General features: G+C 37.0%; 1 protein-coding gene across 4 annotated transcripts in view; it reads left to right on the top strand.

The window, feature by feature from the left end:
- GRIA4 (glutamate ionotropic receptor AMPA type subunit 4) overlaps positions 1–22,083 on the top strand; it is a 521,547-nt gene that overhangs the window by 362,881 nt on the left and 136,583 nt on the right. For all 4 annotated transcript variants that reach the window (XM_029208112.1, XM_029208114.1, XM_029208113.1 and 1 more), the window contains one exon: positions 17,738–17,791. In XM_029208112.1, the coding sequence (XP_029063945.1) occupies positions 17,738–17,791 (54 nt within the window). The remainder of the gene's footprint in view (positions 1–17,737; positions 17,792–22,083) is intronic.

Genomic DNA, 22,083 nt, shown 5'->3' with positions numbered 1-22,083 from the left:
CCAGAACGTATGGAGATTTGAAGTTGTCTCAAACATACTTTGAAGGCCACCATCATTTGCAATCTCAAGCAGTTGATCCTCTTTTAGCAAGACAAAGTTGATTCACCTGGCTTATTCACAAATGGTCTTGGATCCATTTCTTCCCAATTTGGGGGTCTTTTGTGGTTGGGAAGTAGTGCTCAAACTCTGGAAACCTGAGATAGGTGATCATGCACCAGCTAGGAGAAAGAAGGCCCTGGCTCAGTCTCTTTCAAAATCTCTGCTAATGTTTGAAACATGTCAAAAATCCCAAAGTTCACTCATCGCCCCCATAATTCTAGTTTAGCTTTGAATGCAGCCACTTGATCTGCTGACTGGAACACAGTTGTCTTTCTCCCCTGAAGTGAGAGATTGAGTTCGTTGCACAGGTTGAATACGTCACACAAGTAAGCAAGTTTTGCGACCAATTCTATGTCACTGAAATGTACTGCCAGTGGTGACTGTTTTTCTGAAAGAAATCTCTGAGGTAGCCTTGTAACTCAAAAACTCTGGCCAGTGATCTACCTTCAGAATGCCATCTCACTTCTTTGTGTATGAGAAGACATGTGTGCTCTGAGTCCATCTCCTCACAGAGCTGTGCAAACAGAAGTGAGTTAAGGGCATGTACTTTTATGTGGTTGATAATTTTAATCACATCCTACAAAACGTTGTTAAGTTTAGGTGACATTTTTTGGCTAACCAGCATTTCTCTATGGATGACACAGTGCATAGAATCACATTCAGAAGCAATCTCTTTGACCCAAGTAGTGAAAGCAGAAAGTTGTCCAGTCATGGCAGCTGCTCTGTCTGTGCATACACTGACACAAAATGACCAATTCAATTTTCCTGATATGTAATCATTCAAAGACTTGAATAGTTCTGCAGCTGTGCTGTTGGTTAAGTGCACATAACATATCCTCATGCACATCTTCCTAAAAAATATATCACACAAAAAGAAGCATTGTTGCCTTGTTGTCAACATCAGTAGACTCGTCAACCTGGATTGTGTGCCATGGTGACTCATTAATCTTCTCTAACAATTGTACCTCAATATCTCTGCTATTTCATCAGTTCATCCAGTTATGGTGCTAGCTGAAAGAGGAATACTCTTTTGAACTGAACCTTTTGAACTGCAGCCTCTCCTAAAAGTTCACAACAAATGTCCTTAGCAGCAGGCAGGATCAACTCTTCACGAATAGTAAAGGGCTTCTTAGCTTTAGCAATGTGGTTAGCCACTAAGAATGATGCTGTCAGGGCAGACACATTTGATGAAGTGGTGGCCTTCAATAATTGCTTCTGCTCTTAGTATTCATGCTTTTTTCTTTTGAAAAACTCCAAAGCCTTATCTTTGAATGCAGGGTGCTTGGAGAATGTGAATCACCTGTTGCAATGAACCCATAATTTAAGTAGGGCTCTTGCTATTTTCTTTTAAATGCAGCTTTCTTTTTGTTGGTAGTCTTAGAGTCTTCTGCTGTCTCATCATTGGGTCTTTCCCCCTTTTCAAAGAAGCTCTCCAGCAACATTTGTTTTTAACTCATTTTGGCTAGGGTTAGCTTGTGGGCTTACCAAAACTGTGACTGAGACAAGTGTACAGTGAGGGAAAGAGGTGCAGACAGAAGTGGTAAATAAAATAATGGATGGGCCATGCACGGACTAAAATAAGTGTTGGATTCTGACTTAAAGCCTGCCACCAGATGCAACTGTACAATTGAAGTACATCAACTCACTTGCCACTATAAAGTCTTCCACCAGATGCAGCTTGTCACTTGCCACTCACTGTTAGGGTTTTTATTTTGGCTGCATTGTGTCTTCATTGCTGCGCATGGGCTTTCTGTAGTTGTGGCGAGCGGGGGCTACTCTTCATTGTGGTGCACAGGCTTCTCATTGTGGTGGCTTCTCTTTTTGTGGAGCATGGGCTCTAGGCATGAGGGCTTCAGTAGTGGTGGCTCACAGGCTTAGTAGTTGTGGCTCGGGGGGTCTAGAACACAGACTCAGTAGCTGTGGAGCATGGGCTTAGTTGCTCCATGGCATGTGGGATCTTCCCAGACCAGGGATCAAACCCTCATCCCCTGCATTGGCAGGTGGATTGTTAACCACTGCACCACCAGGTAAGTCCCTACTGATAGGGTTTTGATATGCCTCTACAAGCAATTGATTTATTATGGTCTCTGTTCAGTCAAACCTCTCTACTAATGATAATCTGTATTTGTAGCCGCTCCCCAGTGCTAACATCACCACCTCAGCTCCACCTCAGATCATCAGGCATTAGATTCTCATAAGGAGTGTACAACCTAGATCCCTCACATGTGCAGTTCACAGTAGGGTTTGCGCTCCTATGAGAATCTAATACTACCACTGATCTGACAGGAGATGGAGCTCAGGCAGTAATGCGAGTGATGGGGAGCAGCTCTAAATACAGATGAAGCTTCACTTGCTCACCCACCACTCACCTCCTGCTGCACAGCCCAGTTCCTAACAGGCCACAGACCAGTATCTATGGCCCAGAGGTTGGGGATCCCTGCTGTATGGTACTGAACAAACAGACAAAGAGATCGATGGAACAGAATAGAGAGCCTAGAAATAAACCCACTCCATATAGTCAGTTAATCTATGACAAAGGAGCAAGAATACACAATGGGAAAGACAGTTGCTTCATTAAATTGTGTTGGTAAAACTGGACAGCTATATTCAAAAGAGTGAAACTAGATAATTTTCTCACACCATATACAAAGTAAACTCAAAATGGATTGTAGACTTAAATGTAAGACCCAAAGCCATAAAACTTCTAGAAGAAAAATGGAACTAGGAACATCTTGCATGTATGTTCTTATTCAATTAAGTAATATGTTCAGATAGATTATTTGAAGAAAAGAAACTGTGTCTTTGTTTCATCATGAGAAAGATGTTTTTTTCTCATAAACAAATTTTACATTCATCAAATATCTAATATGATTTAAAATGTCACTCACAAATATCTGTTTTATTCATTTTTCTCTTGCACAAGATAAATTAATATTGGCCAAAAATATATCATTTTTCTGAATTGCTTTGGCCTAAGGAAGGCAACAGGGTGTAGTGAAAAATGTATGAAAATTCTAGTCAAAAGACCCAGGCTGGAGTCCTACCTACATCACTTAATAACTGTATTTATTCTGTGTTTCTATTTATGAAAGCAAAGAATTGCCTCCTCCACCTACATCTCATTAAAATTATTTTTTATATAGTTTCTTAAAAAAAGGCTGTTAATTAAAGAAGAACATGCTCCTCACTGGTTCTTTCAATCTATAACGTGCATTTCAAATTCATAACCACAAATTCCATAGAATCTTTTTTGCCTCTTTGCAAATATTTTAAAGCACTAAATTAAAATGCAGTTAAAATGGATGTCTGCTAAGAGATGTTCATAGTTAACATGAATGAGAATCATTTTAGCCAAGCTTTGTGGGTATAGAACTTTAGAACCACCATAATAAGCAGAGAGAAGGATATACTCTACAATGTGCATTTCTGAAGCTATTGGCAGTTACCATAATGAAATGGAGTGTCATGGAGTGGAAATGAAACACCCACATATCAGCACTTGCTTTTCACTCATAGTTCTATGACCCTTTTCAAATTATATTGCTTATAGGACCCTGAAAGAGAGAGAGGTGTATATAAAGTGATCGTGATCTGAAAGGATGAAAGTGAAGAAATTTTTTAACATTTGCAATAAAGTCAAAGAAAGAAACAAAAACAAACCAGTACTAAGAATGGGTGTCCTTAAGGTATATAAGACAATATGAAGGAGGAAATCATGAGTCAGGAATATAAAGGTACTGGTTCATTCCTATTTCCCTATATAAGAGAATAAAGCTTTTTCACAAACTTTAGATATCTAAATAAAAGTATTTTATGAAACTTGAATCCTTGATTATACATACAGACTAGGGACACAGAGTATAATGTAGATGTGCTACACTACAGAGATGAAAAGTTTGGGACAATTTGCCAACAAAAAGTAAGTGTTTTTTACATTATTGATTTCACTACCACACTGGTAAGTTTTTTATTGGGAGGCTGTCTTAGTTTGGTTTCCCCTAGAAACAGATCTTAAGACAAGGATGTATGTGTAATCAGTTGGTTTAGGAGGGGAAGAACACACCAGGAGCGGAGTGGAGAAACGCAGTCAATAAAAGATGCCTTTATCTAGGAGATTATCATGTGAGTGACAGGGGCTTAATCTCATTTGAAATTAGCGTAAACTAATTAATGGAAGCTAGTGTAGAACATACATGTCAGAATCTTCTCACTTGTGAGGCAAGGAGTTGAGAGTATTTATGCACCAGCTTCTGTCAATCGTTGTATGAGGGCTGCTGAGAAGGAAGGTATTAATTCCCTGGCACTTCTAACTTGGTCTCCCCACCACCAAGGGCAAAGTGGGCTCTAGAGATCAGAGAAGACCCTGAGTCAAGGAAATTCAGGGGCTGGCAGTTAGAAGGTGAGCAATTATGCATTGAAATAGTAAGAGGAAAAACGTAGGTGGAGCATCAGTAGTGTTTATTACAATGACTAACAATACAGACATAGGAATTTAAGTTTGTACAGGATTCTAGAGCTCAAAGAAGGGTACTCAAAATCTTTTACTTGTAGTCAGTCAGTATCTGCTAGGAACTTCCAGTGAGAGAGAGATCACTACTTTAAGAGGCAGCCATCTTATTATGGACAACTCTCTTCCCCTCCCTTTCCCCTAAAAAGAGTTTGTGCTAATTAGAAACTTTTATAATTTTTAACATTTCCAAGTATAGAAGAAAATACATATGTGTATACACCTCTTTATCTTTAAATATATGAAGAGAGTTCTCATTCCCTATTTTCTCCCTGAATCTCTTCTCACACTAAACAGCCTTAGTCCTTTTTGGTCAGGAATTCCTTCTTTTCCTCTCCCCATCTGTGCATCATACTGAGGGCCTGCTGTTATCTTAAAAGTTGTAGTTTAAGTCTGCAGGTTGTTTGCAAAAGTCCTTTGCCTCATGTCTTACTTTGATGGAACTGAAGTAAACTAAACAAACTAAAGCTTTTGTTTTTATCAATAATAATATATTTTGAAACACCTTAAAAATCAACATTCAAGGGACATTTTGGACTTTGGAATGTCTATAAAAAAAAAGTATTAGTGACAGTGACTGCCTTCATGATAATGTTTCCAACATTTACCAAGAATCATGTCCCTATCACCACCAAATATTTTGTACTCTTTTCTCCTTGTCACTGAATTCTCTGGAACATAATAACAATTAACAATTCCTGGGAGAGGAATTTCCAGCTAACTTATGAAATCAAATTAAAAGGGAAACCAAAATCATTCATACTCAAGTGTGCCATTGCAGATCTTAAGCTTAAAAAGAGTGCTCAATATAATGGTCATAGCTTTATAATAATAATTGGAGGTAATATAAGCTCTTATCTAGAAAGACATCTGAGTGCTTTATAAGTCATTGAAATATAAAGAATTAACACAAAATCAGATTGTGGATTGAAGGCTGAACTATCATTCATTTGGGAGTCTTGAGTTGATCTTAATAAACTAGTGTTTGTGACAGTTATATCCTCATTAACTTCTTTATATTTTAATCAATATTTATTATTGGTTCTCTCTTTAAAACTACCTATTCTTCTAACCAAGTGATACCACTTCTCCTTAAAACCCACAACACTCTCTTTACTCTGCTTTGCATTTCAGTCATTTCTATTTAAATCTTATACCCTTATGAGAAAGTAAACACCCTTATAACAGCAGCACTGACTTACTTTATAGTCCTTGAATCCTCTTACCCTAAACTTGTACATAGGTAACAGCTATTGAATTAAATTTATCTAAGGGTGAGATCAAGATGGACCTGTCCTGGATCCATTTTCCCTAATTTTAATAAATTAATAAATATTTAGAAGTCACATTCATAAATATCAATTATGTCATAATTTGTTTATAAAACAATTGTTGGGATCTCATCTGGGGTTTACCATGGTAATATACCTAGGCTTAATTTTAGAACTGACTCATTTGACCAACACCAAAGATACTTCTAAACAGCTGTTTGTTCCCTAAAAAACAAACAAGAAAAAGTAATTAAAGGAATCAATTAGTCACTTTCTGTATTTTATTCTTGTAAAGATGGACTCCTTTGAAAGAGAATGATCAATGTAACTTGTATAATCTTTCCTAACCTATTAGTTAGAATTCTAAACAGACACTTGATCATTATTCTTTGTCTAGTTGCATCCTCTGTGTCTTTCAAGAAGGTAAAAAGAATGGAGATGCAGATTTTCTACTGCTACATTTTTCTGTCTCTGTGAAAGGCCATAATTAATTATTGCAACCAAGTCCTCACCCTAGGCATTGTTTTCTCTTAATGACTTGGCCAAACACACTGTATGAAGGTAATGCTATTTTTCTTTTTCTTTCTTTCTTCTTTTTTTTTTTTGCTACTGTATTTTCTTAATGGTTTATTTTATTTATTTATTTTAACATCTTTATTGGAGTATAATTGCTTTACAATGGTTTGTTAGTTTCTGCTTTATAACAAAGTGAATCAGCTATACATATCTTTCACCTCAAGCTGTTTATTTTCCCTCTTTATAAAAGAATAACATCAGAAATACAGAGACACAATGTTTGATCTGCATGCAAAATTAAGTCACTTGGATTTGGTTGTTTTACGGGATAGTCTTCACTTTGGTTGTGATGATGAAAGTTATGAAGAACCATACTCATGACATTGTCAGTTTTACACAGACATAAAAAAAAAAAAACCTTAGACAAATGACCTTCTAGGTGTAGGACACTTTACTACAGAGTATAAATTAGGGGTTTTTTCACAAAGAAATTTCCATCTAGTGGTGGATGCTTGGCAGAGGGACCAAAATCTGACCTTACACCATGGCCACACTAGGTTAGGGTGGTGAGTGTTTAAAGGCAATGAGACCTTAGCAACAGTTTGTCTAGCACATTTGTTTTTTCCCAGCCAGGATCTGGCTCAGCAAAAATGGTATTCTGTCTAGCATAACCAGCCAGATAAATAAATCTTCAGACCTCTGGCCCTTGAGTTCTCAGTTTCCAGAATATTGATACATATCAAGCTGTGCAAGGCCTTTTCTGCCAGGGTTTACATCACTTTCAGTTCTTTGTGGTTTTGTTAAATCCTCACCTCTTGGAAATGTATTACATAAGCTCTAGTTTATTATAGTTCTTTCTAGCAATCTAGAACCAAGAGTGGTTTCTTCATGGAGACACCTAGTGCAGAATTTCCATTGGTTCCATATCTTTTTAACATTTACAAGTGTTTATACTTTAAAATGAATTTAAAAGAAATCAGAGGTGATTGACTACAGACACACAGAAAATGCAAGCTGAGAAAGAAGAGGCAGGAGAAGTAAGGGGGTTAAAGAGAATGCATAAAAGGCTTAAATAGTCACACCAGAGAAAAGTTATAGTGAATCAGCAAGAGATAAATAATGGATTGCCAAGTGGCAACAATCCTTGCTGAGATCAAATAGCAGGAATCTCTAGTAAGATTCAACAATAGAGTATGCAGTTTCCCAAATATGTACCAACCATCTTTGATAATTATCTTTGCAAAAGCTGTAACTGAGCTTCCCAGAGAATAAGAGGGCTCCAGCCTGCTCAGCCCATGCTAAACCACTCAGGTTTGCATTACCCAATAACATGAGTAATTAAACTGCTTATTTACCAAGCTTTCTTTATACTGCAATCTATTTATTGCTTGTCCTCATCTTTATGGTAAGACTGTCAAGGGGATTTCAGTTTTAGATAAATTATGGACTACATAAATCTGGCAATATAAAACATGTAGAATACTATGTAGAACATTACAAATGTATAGCTGAGCATCAAAGAAAGTAAAGAAAATCTTCAGGGGTCAAGAATGCAAGATGACTGTGCTGAAGGAAGTTGTCAGATTGGGTAGCCTGACTGGGGATTTAATGCTTACTCAAGAACAAGAACTTTGTGTTCAGTCAAGGCAATAAGTTAGATCTTGGATCCCACATAAAGCCAGACTATTGAAAGGAAACATCTCAATAAAGAGGAGGAGTAGAAAAAATCTACTTTTAAGTGTTTTCTGTCTTGGCCTGGGCTTAGTGTAGGGAGGGAGATATCTTCGGTGAGAATTTGTCATCACAGCCTTCATTAGGCAGATTGTAGTTTGAATTTATACTACACCCTGTGATCTGGGAATCTGGAAACTGGAAAATTATCATAAAGGTGGCCCTAAGGCCAGTGACACCAACATTGTAGTATCTGTTAGAAGCAAATAGAAAATATCTTTGAATGGATATGTTATGGGATATTGGCTGAGAATTGCCCAGAATTGTTGAAGTACAATCCTTATAGTCAGGAAGCACAAAAATGCTGAACAAAGTAAACAAAAATTAAAAAGTAAAAATCCAAACTCATTGTAATGAAACTGAAGAATCTTTAATACAAAGAAAATGTCTTAGATGTAATTGAAAAGAAAAGATTAGATGAACAGAAACTCCATTTCACCAAAAGCTATGTATGCAAAACTCTGTTTTCCAACACAATTCATATGTTCTGGGTTTAAAATAAAAGGGTTGAGAAGTCAAGATGTCAGAGGAGTAGCAGGATGTAGAGTTCAACTTTCCCCACAAATACATCAAGAATACATCTACAAATGGAACAATTCTCACAGAGAACCTGCTGCACACTAGCAGAGGACCTTGGACACCTAAAACGACAAGAAAAATCTCTGCATAACCAGGTAAGATGAAAGAAAGAAGGGGGAAAGGAGAGGAGAGGAAGTGGGACAGGACCCACACCTCTGGTGGGAAGCTGAAAGAGAGAACAGGTTCCTGCATCTGGGGAAGCCCCCTCACCAGCAGGGAGATCAGCTGGGACAGAAGGGGAGGTTTGGAAGCTCAGAGGAGAGTGCAGCAACCAGTCTGTAGCAGGCAGGACAGAGTGAGATCTACACAGAGGGTCCAAGTCACAGCTCTGCATACCCCAGCTTGAGACATGTGTCTGCCAGTGCAGACAGGACCTGGGTGCTGGAACTTGGGGTTTGGAGAGCAGACCCGGGGAGAGGACTGCTGTTGGATGTGAGGAGACAGCCGGAGGGGATGGGAAAGAGGAGCTCCACAGCCAGGAATGCTCCTGGAGGAAGCCCAGACCTCCATAGAAGTGAAGTGTCATTGTTGAGTGATACACAAAGGGCAGGGCTGCCATTGCAGCCTCTCTCCCCATGCTCCAGCCCCTGCCTCCCCAGCACACTAGGAAGGGATCCTGCTGGGACTGGCTCTCTCGCACCTGCAGCCCCTGGCCACACCTCATGCCCCATCCCTGCTATGGCCAGCTCTCTTACGCCCTTGGCACCCTGCTCCCCCACGCAGAGGTGGAGCTGAAACCAGGGGCACTGCAACTAAGGAAGAAGAACTAAAATCTCTCCTCACAGATGCACAAACCACAGAATTACACCCCCATGACTGGCTTTGTAAACTCAGTGACTGCAGAATATCTGAGTGGTCAATGAGTGCTCCTGCAGCCAAGACAGGTCTAACTTTAGCAGCTGCAGACTTTGTGAGCACATACACAGGTGATGGGCCAGGCCAGAGTCTGAGCTGCCCCCATAGAGCCCACAGTAGGTCCAGATCTATAATTACTGCAATCCTGGGAGCTGACTTCAGTGGATCTATGTTGGTGGACTGTTGAAAACAATGCCTGAGAGACACCGGGGCCAATTGCCAGCATACCCACAGTTAAGGTGGGGCCAAGAGCAGTGCCAACAACAGAATAACTTGTAAGCTCACACAACGGGTGAAAGGTGACACAATGCAGCATGGTCACAGGTGAACTGCTCCAGAGGAGGAAGACTCAGTGGCTTCTTTCCCAGTGGGAGTGCTCCAATCTCACCTACCTCGCTCCGTAGATCAGAAACAGCTATGAGACAAATCTGGGGGCCTCCATTCAAACAACTGGGAAGCAGACCCTGCCCTTGACAGGCATTGACAACCACAGAGTAAAGGGGAGACACGGCTTACTATCCAGGGCAGGCCTGGTCACCACAAAACCACTCAAATACCCTATCAAGGGGATAATGACCAACATACACTGAGGAAAGAGGTGGCAGACATTGATACTAAAAACAGCCCTCACACACACACACACACAAAAATTAAACCTATGGAGGTTATATAGGGATGTTCCCATATAAAAATAACCCTCCAAGACAGTCTGAGCGTCTGGCATCGGGAGGAAGAACCCCAAGAGCATTTAACCTTGAAGGTCAGCAGGGCTTGAGGACAGGAGCTCCACAGGGCTGGGGGAAACAGATACTCCACTCTTGGAGGGTGCACACAGGGTCTCACATGCACTGGGACTGAGCACAAAGCAGTACCTCCATAGGAACCTGGGTTATACCTACCTAGGGGTCTTGGAGGGTCTCCTGGGAGGGCGGGGGTTGGCTGTAGTTCACCATGGGGCAAGGACACTAGTATCAGAGGTTCCAGGGAATATTAATCTGTGTGAGATCTCTAAGAGGTCCTCATTTGACACCAAAACCTGACCCCACCCAAAAGCCTGCAGGCTCCAGTGCTGGAATGCCTCAGGCCAAACAACCAACAAGACTGGGAAAACAGCCCCACCCATCAGCAGACAGGCTGGCTAAAGTCATACTAAGCTGACAGACACCCCAAAATACACCACTTGACATGACCCTGTCCACCAAAGGGACAAGAACCAACTCCACCCACCAGAGGGAAGGCATCAGTCCCCCCCTATCAGGAAGCCTGCACAAGCCCCAGAACCAAATTCACAAACCAGGGGGCAGACACCAGAAGCAAGAGGAACTAACACCCTGTGGCCTGAAGAAAGGAGACCACAAACACAGTAAGGCAGACAAAATGAAATGACAGATAAATATGTTGCAGAGGAAGGGGCAAGATAAAAACCTACAAGAAAAACTAAATGAAGAGGAGATAGGCAATCTACCAGAAAAATAATTCAGAGTAATGATGGTAAAGATGACCCAAGATCTTGGAAAAAGAATGGAAGCACAGATTGAGAAGATACAAGAAATGATTAACAACAACAAAAATAGAAGATTTAACAGACAAACAGAAATGAACAACACAACAACCAAAAGGAAAAATACACTAAAGGAATCAATAGCAGAATAACTGAGGCAGAAAATGAATAAATGAGAATAAATGAGCTGGGAGACAGAGTGGTGGAAATCACTGCTGTGGAACAGAATAAAGAAAAAAGAATAAAAAGAAATGAGGACAGTCTCAGAGACCACTGGGACAACATTAAGCACACAAACATTTGCATTTTATGGTTCCCAGAAAAAGGAGAGAAAGAGAAAGGGCCTGAAAAAAATATTTGAAGAGATTATAGTCCAAAACTTCCCTAACATGGGAAAGGAAATATTCACCCAACTCAAGGAAGCACAGAGAGTCCCATACAGGATAAACTCAAGGAGGGACATGCCAAGACATATATTAATCAAACTAACAAAAATTAAATACAAAGAAAAAATATTAAAAGCAACAAGGGAAAAGCAACAAATAACATACAAGGGAATTCCCATAACATTATCAGCTGATTTTTCAGCAGAAACTCTGCAGGCCAGAAGGGAGTAACATGATATATTTAAAGTGATGAAAGGGAAAAACCAACAACCAAGAATACTCTACCCAGCAAGGTGCTTATTCAGATATGACATAGAAATTAACAGCTTTACAGATAAGCAAAAGCTAAGAGAATTCAGCAGCACCAGAACAGCTTTACAACAAATCCTAAAGGAACCTCTCTATTCAGGGGGAAAAAAGAGGCCACAATGAGAAACAAGAAAATTACAAATGGGAAAGCTCACTGGTAAAGGAAATCATCCATACACAAATAGAATATTAAAACAAGCAACCATAAGAAGAGGAGGGTACAAATGCAGGAAATGGGAATGCATTTGAAATTAAGAGACCAGCAACCTAAAACAACTTTGTGTGTTGTGTGTGTGTGTATATGTATATATATATATATATATATATACTACTTTATCAAAACCAAATGGGAAATGGAAACCAAAAAGGTACAATAGGTACACATAATAAAAGGAAAAAGCAACCCAAACACAGAACTTATGATGGTGATCAAACCACAAGAGAAGAGAACAAAAGAGACATGGAAGGGACAAAAAAAAATACCCAAACAATGAAGAAAATGGCAATTGGAACATACATATTGATACATATATATTGATAATTACCCTAAATATTAATGTATTAAGTGCTTCAACCAAAAGACATAGATTGGCTGAATGCATACAAAAACAAGATCCATAGGAACCTGCTGTATGGCACAGGGAGCTCAGCTTGGTGATGACCTACATAGGTGGGATGGTTGGTGGGAAGGAGGTCCAAGAGTGAGGGAATATATGTATACATATAGCTGATTCACAATGTTGTACAGCAGAAACTAACACAACATTGTAAAGCAATTATACTCCAATAAAAAAAAAAACAAAAAAACACAAGACCCATACATATGCTGTCTACAAGAGACCCACTTCAGACCTAGGGATGCATACAGACTGAAAATGAGGGGTTGGAAAAAGGTATTCCATGCACATGGAAATCAAAAGAAAGCTGGAGTAGCAATACTCATATCAGATAAAATAGACTTAAAGACTGTTACAAGAGACAAGGAAGGACACTACATAATGATCAAGTGATCAATACAAGAAGAAGATATAACATTTGTAAATATATATGCACCCAACATAGGAGCACCTTTGTATAAAAGGCAAATGTTAACAGCCATAAAAGGAGAAATTGACAGAAACACAATAATAGTGGGGAACTTTAATACACCACTTTCGTCAATGAACAGATCATCCAGACAGAAAATCAGTAAGGAAACAAAAGCCTTAAATGACACATTAGAACAGGTAGACTATGATATTTATAGAACACTCCATCAGAAAGCAGCAGAATACACTTTCTTCTCAACTGCACATGGAATATTCTCATGGATAGATCACATCTTGGGTCTCAAATCAAGCCTTGGTAAGTTTAAGAAAATTGAAATAATATCAAGCATATTTTCTGACAACCCTATGAGATTAGAAATTAATTACAGGAAAAAAATGTAAAAAACCAAACACATAGAAGCTAAATAATATGTTAATAAACAACCAGTGGATCACTGAAGAAATCAAAGATGAAAAAAAAAAACCAAGGGACACAGCAATCCAAAACCTATGTAATGCAGCAAAAGCAGTTCTAAGATGGAAGGTTATACCACTAGAATCTTGCCTCAGAAAAATCTCAAATAAACATCCTAACTTTACACCTAAAGCAACTAGAGCAAGAAGAACAAACAAAACTCAGAGTCAGTAGAAAGAAAGAAATCATAAAGATCAGAACAGAAATAAATGAAATAGAAATGAAGAAAACAATAGCAAAGATCAATGAAACTAAAAGCTGGTTCTTTGAGAAGATAAACAAAATCGATAAACCTTTAGCCAGACTCATCAGGAAAAAAAGGGAAAGGGCTCAAATCAAGAAAACTAAAAATGAAAAAGGAGAAGTTACAACTGACACTGCAGAAATACAAAGGATCATAAGAGACTACTATAAGCAACTCTATGCCAATAAAATAGACAACCTGGAAGAAATGGACAAATTCTTAGAAAGATACAACCTTCTAAGACTGAACCAGGAAGAATAGAAAATATGAACAAATCACAAATAATGAAATTGAAACTGTGATTAAAAATCTTCCAACAACAAAAGTCCAGGACCAGATGGCTTCAAAGGTGAATTATACCAAGGATTTAGAGAAGAGTTAACACCTATCCTTCTCAAACTCTTCTAAAAAATTGCAGAGAGAGGAACAGTCCCAAGCCCATTCTACAAGGCCACAATCACCCTGATCCCAAAACCAGACAAAGATATCACAAAAAAAGAAAGTTGCAGGCCAATATCACTGATTAACATAGACACAAAATTCCTCAATAAAATACTATCAAACATAATCCACAACACATTAAAAAGATCATACACTGTGATCAAGTGGGATTTATCCCAGGGAGATAAGCGTTCTTCAGTACATGCAAATCAATCAATGTGATAAACCATATTAACAAATTGAAGAATAAAAACCATATGATCATCTCAATAGATGCAGCAAAAGCTTTTGACAAAATTCAACACCCATTTATGATAAAATCTCCCCAGAAAGTGGGCAGAGAGGGAGCTTACCTAACATAATAAAGGCTATATACAACAAACCCACAGCCAACATCATTCTCAATGGTGAAAAACTGAAAGCATTTCCTCTAAGATCAGGAACAATACAAGGGTGCCCACTCTCACCACTATTATTCAACATAGTTTTGGAAGTTTTAGCCATGGCAACCAGAGAAGAAAAAGAAAAGGAATCCAAATTGGAAAAGAAAAAGAAAAGTAAAAGAAAACAGTAAAGTCACTGTTTGCAGATGACCTGATACTGTACATAGAAAACCCTAAACATACCACCAGAAGACCACTAGAACTCATCAATGAATTTGGTAAAGTTGCAGGATATAAAATTAATATGCAGAAATCTCTTGCATTCCTATACACTAACAATGAAAGATCAGAAACAGAAATTAAGGAAACAATCCTATTTATCCTTGCATCAAAATGAATAAAATACTTAGGTATAAACCCACCTAAGGAGATACTCAGAAAACAATAAGATAATGATGAATGAAATCAAAGATGACACAAGCAGATCAGATGGAGAGATATACCATGTTCTTGGATTGGAAGAATTGTTATTATCAAAGCGACTATACTACCCAAAGCAATCTACAGATTCAATGCAATCCCTATCAAATTACCAATGGCATTTTTCACAGAACTAGAACAAAGAATTTTACAATTTGTATGGAAACACAAAAGACCCTGAATAGTCAAAGCTATATTGAGAAAGAAAAACACAGCTGGAAGAATCAGACTTCAGACCATACTACAAAGCTACAGTAATCAAGACAGTATGGTATTTGTCCAAAAACAGAAATATAGATCAATGGAACAGGATAGAAAGTCCAGAGATAAACCCACACACTTATGATCAACTAATCTATGACAAAGGAAGCAAGAATATACAATGGAGAAAAGACAGTCTCTTCAATAAATGGTACTAGGAAAACTGGACAGCCACATGTAAAAGAATGAAATTAGAACACTCCCTAACACCATACCAAAAAAATCAAATCAAAACAGATTAAAGGCCTAATTGTAAGGTTGGATACTATAAAACTCTTGCAGGAAAACATAGACAGAACACTCTCTGACATAAATCACAGGAGGATCTTTTCAATCCACCTCCTACAGTAATAAAAATAAAAACAAAAATAAACAAATGGGACCTAATTAAACTTAAATCTTTTGCACAGCAAAAGAAACCATAAACAAAATGAAAAGTCAACCCACAAAATGGGAGAAAATATTTGCAAATGAAGCAATTGACAAGGGATTAAACTCCAAAATATACAAACAGCTCATGCAGCTCAATATCAAAAAAACGAACAACCCAATCAAAAAACAAACTTGGGGGGAAAAAGGGGAGAGAGACAAATTGGGAGATTGGGAATGACATATACACACTACTATATATAAAATAGATAACTAGTATGGGCTTACTGTATAGCACAGGGAATTCTTCTCAGTACTCTGTAATGACCTATATGGGAAAAGAATCTAAAAATGAGTGGATACATGTATATGTATAACTGATTCCCTTTGCTGTACAGCAGAAATTAACACAACATTTTAAATCAACTGTACTCCAATAAAAATTTAAAAAAACCAAAAACTGGATTGGACCCCTTGGGAAAAATAGATTGGTAGAAGGGGAAGAGCAGGTGAGCATATAAAACGGGGGAGTTAACATGAGACCAGCTTGGCTCTGGTTAAAAACTAACCAAGGAGTGAAGTAGAATGTAAACAGTGACAGTTAGTGCATCTGTTGGCCTCCAGCTGTTTTCCTTTTCAGCTATAAATAAGATAGGTTGTTTCTGGTGCTGGGCAGCTTGCAAGTTGTCAATATTGCACAAATTAACTCCAATCTCTCAGGAATAAAATTTGCACCTGCATGAAAGTGTGGTTATGGGACATGAATAAGAATGGAAATGAGAACCCTATCGTAGCTCCCTAGTTCACAAATATTGTTTGGAATAAGCTGGTACTTACTAGCAGTAATTCTCACAGTGAATGTCTCTGACTGAAGTTCTGCTGAAACATTTCTGGGATTATCTAAATATTTCATTAAATTGAATTGTTTTATTAATTAAACATGTAATACTCATACGGCAACTTTTAAAATACTAGATATCACCAATGCTTTATTTGTGCAAAGCTATGCAAGCTTCAGAATAAAGCTGCTTCTGCTATCTTGAAAAAAATAATAATAAAATAAAATGGTTTTCCTGTGTTTCATACACAAGTCACTAATTTACAAAGAATTATTTTAGAAGATATTAAAATACCAAAAATAATTCAATTTTTTCTTTAATGAAAAAAGTATATGTAGGGCTTCCCTGATGGCGCAGTGGTTGAGAGTCTGCCTGCCGATACAGGAGACACAGGTTCGTGCCCCCGTCTGGGAAGATCCCACATGCCGCGGAGCGGCTGGGCCCGTGATCCATGGCCACTGAACCTGCGTGTCCGGAGCCTGTGCTCCGCAACAGGAGAGGCCACAACAGTGAGAGACCTGCGTACTGCAAAAAAATAATAATAATAATAAAAATATATGTAAATCTTATATTGTGTTGTTACATTTGAGGACACCAATGAGGCTACAAAGCTGCTCATTAGTAACTGTCATTAGAGTTTCTCTAATTAAAGAAATTTTCAATTTCACAAAATAAGAATTTTAATTTATAGTACGGAAATAAAGTTGTACTTTTTAAAATATCTGATTACTTTTTTCTAAACTTTCTTAGTTTCTAATTTTCTAAACATTCCTAAAATACATTCATAGAAAAAAATTAATGTAGCAGAAGGAAAAGTCTCTTGATATTGTTTTGTCCTTATTCTTTTTATCATAATAAAATGTTGCTATATCCATAGGAAAGTGAGAATTACCTAAGTATTCTGTGGTATCAGAGGTATCTAAAAACAGAGATTTTGCCTAGAAAAATCTTACCTGCTTTTCAGGACAATGATCCAATCTACTCATAGAAAATGATTCTCACCAGTTGAGGCACCTAACAGTCTATCATGAATTCTTATAAATCATCAATAAATTAAGTACATCTAAATTCTTTGAACCAAAATAATTTTCTTTCTTATGTTAAAGTATTCTTTTTTAGAAATATATGTAAACTATTGGTTTGTCTCATAACATTATCATTCTCTTTGAGGGGATTATAGCATAGTAGTTTTCTGAACAAGATATAATGAAATGATTGGTCATTTATACAGTGGGATTGAAATTACAGGGTTTTTTTTTTTTTTTACTTCAACCACTTAATTTTTAGTGTGGCTTATGAATTTCTTATAATTAGGATAAATCACTTTCATAAGAAAAACGATATCATTTTCTCAACATGTTTCCACATGGCATTATGCTAGAATAGTTAAAATTCTGTTTTTAAAAATATGATCATTCAGTAAAGTTAAATTGGTTTTCTCATATTTCCTTATATCTTCACAGATTGTGAGTGTTGGAAAGCATGTTAAAGGCTACCATTATATCATTGCAAACTTGGTAAGAACTCTTTATTTTCCATTTTTCATAAGAATTGCTCAGACATTCAAGATTATGTTAACTGTGCCTTGAAATAGTGCTCTATTATTAAACTATATTACTTACTAAGCTTTTTATAACACATAGGATAGTACTCTTATGTGTCCACAAAAAAATTAATGGTCAATCTAAGAAAGAAATGGAAAATTTTATTTAGGCCTACCTGAGGATTATAACCCGCTAGTTAGTCTTTCAGAAAGCTCTGAAGACTGTTCTGCCCATTAGAGGTCAAAGCAACGAGATTTTCTGCACAACTTAGAGGTCAAAACATAAGTTTTTGAGATAAAGGGTTATGAATCAAAGTAACATATTGACAGTTTACAGAGTCCAACAAGGCAATAGTGGGTCATTGTGACCCCTTACAGGATTGAGAAAGGAATGTTATCTCCTAATCTCCTAAGTAGTTACCTTGCTGGTGCCAGTAGGAAATTGCTTCTTTTTCTTTCTTTCTTTTTTTTTTTTTTGTGAGTAGGCATTCCTGGGTCTTCTAAGAGAATCTAGGTAATATATTAATGTATAATGCAGATGCACACTGCACACGAAAGGGGAGGAGGTGGTAGCTCAAATGGTGGAAAAATTTTGTTAAAATTTTCTTGTCTTTCCTTAAAAACAATTGTATTTCATTAATCACAGTGATCATATTTCTAATTCAATATATTTTGGTGCAGATAAGCTTGATATCTGCCATAGTGACCTTTAAAGCTAATTACAATGTTTGTTTTACTATGATATTACTTGTCAAATTAGATAATGGCCTTTTGTCTGTGTGAATGATAAATGTGCTACTCTATGGATGAAGATTGTCAATACTTAGGTGTATTACAAGAATGATTAAAACTGATGACCCATGTTTTTTAATTTTATGAAAAACAAGTTTGAAATGGCTATTTAAGAAAGTCTTTTGTTGGGAGTAATCCAAATTATTTTAATAGTGTCAACTTTTCACATATATATAGGTGTTTATTGTACAACATACAGGCATTAGTATAAAATTCTTAAAGGTATAAGTCAAGTCCTTTTAGATTTCTTGGCAAGGCTCAAGTATTTCTTGTTAACTTTGCAAGTGTGGGGGAAAACCGACCATGCAGAGGGCCATTCTCCTTGATTTATCAGAGTACCCTGGTAAAAAGGGCAGTATCATATCTTCCCTAAGGGCTTGATCTCAAAAGTGGTTTATCCTAGAGAAGTTAAGAATGTGTTCTCCTTTTCCTCTTTTCCCACCACATATTTCTTTGGTGAGAATCTTGCACTCAAAGCAGGGAAAGAACAAAATGCTGCAAAACAGATTCATATCCATCCACTCTTTTCATGTGGCAAGTGGGCCATCACACTTTGAGACAGGAATTTTAAGTCTTTAGTGAACTAGGTTTCACTATGGAGTTGAGATATTAAAATACAGCAGTAAACTCTAAAGTTTTATTGTATTGTGTTTCTTGAATAAAGTATAATTTTGTTACTTAATATTATCATGAAAATACTGAGAAATTTTTACTTGTTTTTTCCATTGCTTTTAGTAGGCCTGTAGTCTGGATGTTTCAATATATTTTATAAAACTATAAATCTTAAAGCAAATATATCCTGATATTAATCACCATAAGAGAAAAAGAGAGACATTTATTGATGTGACTTATAATGTCACAATGACATTATACAAGGAGACTCTAGCAAATAGAAGGTTTTAATACCATCTATTCTTTCCAAACAATGGAATTCAGAAGGAAAAAAAAAAGACAATATGTTACAGATTATCATGCCAGAACGGAATTGCTGACATTGACAAACCAATACAAAATTAAAAGAATTAATAGTTATAATATCCTAATGGGTATAACAGCCTGTATTAAACAGCCCTAGTAGATGGCATCACATTCACGTTATCTATATAATGACTAAGTAACAACATATGAAGTAGAAAAGACTGATTTAGTTGAAGGGATTACGATGGAGACAAGGGAAGCTCCTAAACTCCCTTCCTTCCACAGACACACATACAGAGCAATTCCTCTGAGAAAAATCCAGAAACTAGCTGAATGACTCCTACACATCAGGCAGCTGAGAAAACACCCACACAGAAATGGGTTGGAAAGGGTGAGGCACACTCTCCATAAACACTACTCCCAGCATAGTGCCATACAATTGGAAGGGAATCCCCAACCCTCAGCTTCTACATGAAGAGCAAAGGACTTGGACCACATGTTTAGCACCTCAGTTTTTAAGGCTGCCACTCAAGAGAGAGCCCCTCAAAAACACCTAGGTCCAAAAGCCAATGGGGCATGCATCCACATGACCACAGTGGTGTGAAACTAGAAATTAATTACAAGAAAAAAACTGGAGAAACTACAAATATGTGGAGATTAGCCAAAGGCTCCTGACAACCATTGGGTCAAAAGAAATCAAGAGTGAAATAAAAAAGTACCTTGAGACAAATGCAATTGGAAATGGAAACATAACATACCAGAACATATGGAATACACCTAAAGCAGTTCTAAAAGGGAAGTTTATAGAAATAGATGCCAACATAAAATAAAAATAGAGAAATCAAATAAAGAACTTTATACCTCAAGGAACTAGAAAAATGAGAAAAAACTAAGCTCAAATTTAGGTGAAGGAAGGAAATAACAAAGATCAAAGTGGAGATAAATGAAATAGAGACTAAAAAGACAACAGAAAATATCAATGAAGGTAGTTTTAAAAGATAAACAAAATTGACAAATCTTTAACTAGACAAAGGAAAAAGAAAACTTTTAAAAATCATAAAGGTAAAAAGATCAATTGCAACTAATACCACAGAAATACTAAAGATCATAAGAAACTACTATGAACAATAATACTCACAAATTATATACCCTAGAAGAAATGAATAAATACCTAGAAACATAAAACATATCAAGCATGAATTATAATTAAAAGGAAAATCTGAACTAACCAATAACAAGAGAGTAGTTTGAATCAGTAACCAAATCACTCCCCCACAAAAAAGTCCAGGACCATATGGCTTCATGGATAATTTCTACCAAACCTTTAAACAAGAATAATTACCAAAACTCTTAAAATTATTCCAATAAATAGAAGCAGAGAGAACACTTCCAAATTTACTTTCAAGGCCAACATTACACTGATACAAAAGCCAGACAATGACACTACAAAAAAAGTAAATTTCAGACTGATTGTTGAACATAGATGCAAAAATCCTCTAAAAAATATTAACAAACCAAATTAAACAGTACATTAAAAGGATGGAACGAAGATCATATCAAGATCAAGAGGGATTTGCCCAGAGATACAAGGATGGTTTGATATCAGCGAATTGACCAATGTGATGGCACCACATTACAAAAAGAATAAAAATCATATGATCATCTCAATAGAGGCAGAAAAAGCTTTTGACATAATTCACATCATTTCATGACAAAAAAAATCTCAAGAACCTGAGTATAGAAGGAACATACGGCACTATAAAAAAGACCATGTATGACAAGCCCACATCTAACATCATATCTAATGTTGAAAAGCTGAAAGCTTTTCATTTAACATGAGGATGTCTTCTCTCACCACTATTTTTCTTTTTTTTTTTTTATATTTATTTAGTTATTTATTTATTTTTGAATTTTATTTTATTTTTTATATAGCAGGTTCTTATTAGTTATCCATTTCATACATATTAGTGTATATATGTCAATCCCAATCTCCCAATTCATCACACTACAACCACCACCCACCCCCGCCACGTCCCCCCTTGATGTCTATACAGTTGTTCTCTACATCTGTGTCTCAATTTCTGCCCTGCAAACTGGTTGATCTGTACCATTTTTCTAGGTTCCACATATATGTGTTAATATACAATATTTGTTTTTCTCTTTCTGACACTTCACTCTGTATGACAGTCACTAGATCCATCCACATCTCTACAAATGACTCAATTTTTTTCCTTTTTCTGGATGAGTAATATTCCATTGTATATATGTACCATATCTTCTTTATCCATTCATCTGTCAATGTGCATTTAGGTTGCTTCCGTGTCCTGGCTATTGTAAATAGTGCTGCAATGAACATTGGAGTATGTGTGTATTTTTGAATTATGGTTTTCTCTGGGTATATGCCCAGTAGTGGGATTGCTGGGTCATATAATAATTCTACTTTTAGTTATATTAAGGAACCTCCATAGAGTTCTCCATAGTGGCTGTATCAATTTACATTCCAACCAACAGTGCAAGGGGGGTTCCCTTTTCTCCACACCCTCTCCAGAATTTAAT

Source organism: Monodon monoceros, unplaced genomic scaffold (genome assembly GCF_005190385.1).
Source record: "Monodon monoceros isolate NGI ecotype Baffin Bay Population unplaced genomic scaffold, NGI_Narwhal_1 Super_Scaffold_7, whole genome shotgun sequence".
Classification (NCBI taxonomy): domain Eukaryota; kingdom Metazoa; phylum Chordata; class Mammalia; order Artiodactyla; family Monodontidae; genus Monodon; species Monodon monoceros.
Note: the sequence above shows the minus strand (reverse complement) of the source record. Positions and strands in the feature narration are given on the sequence as shown.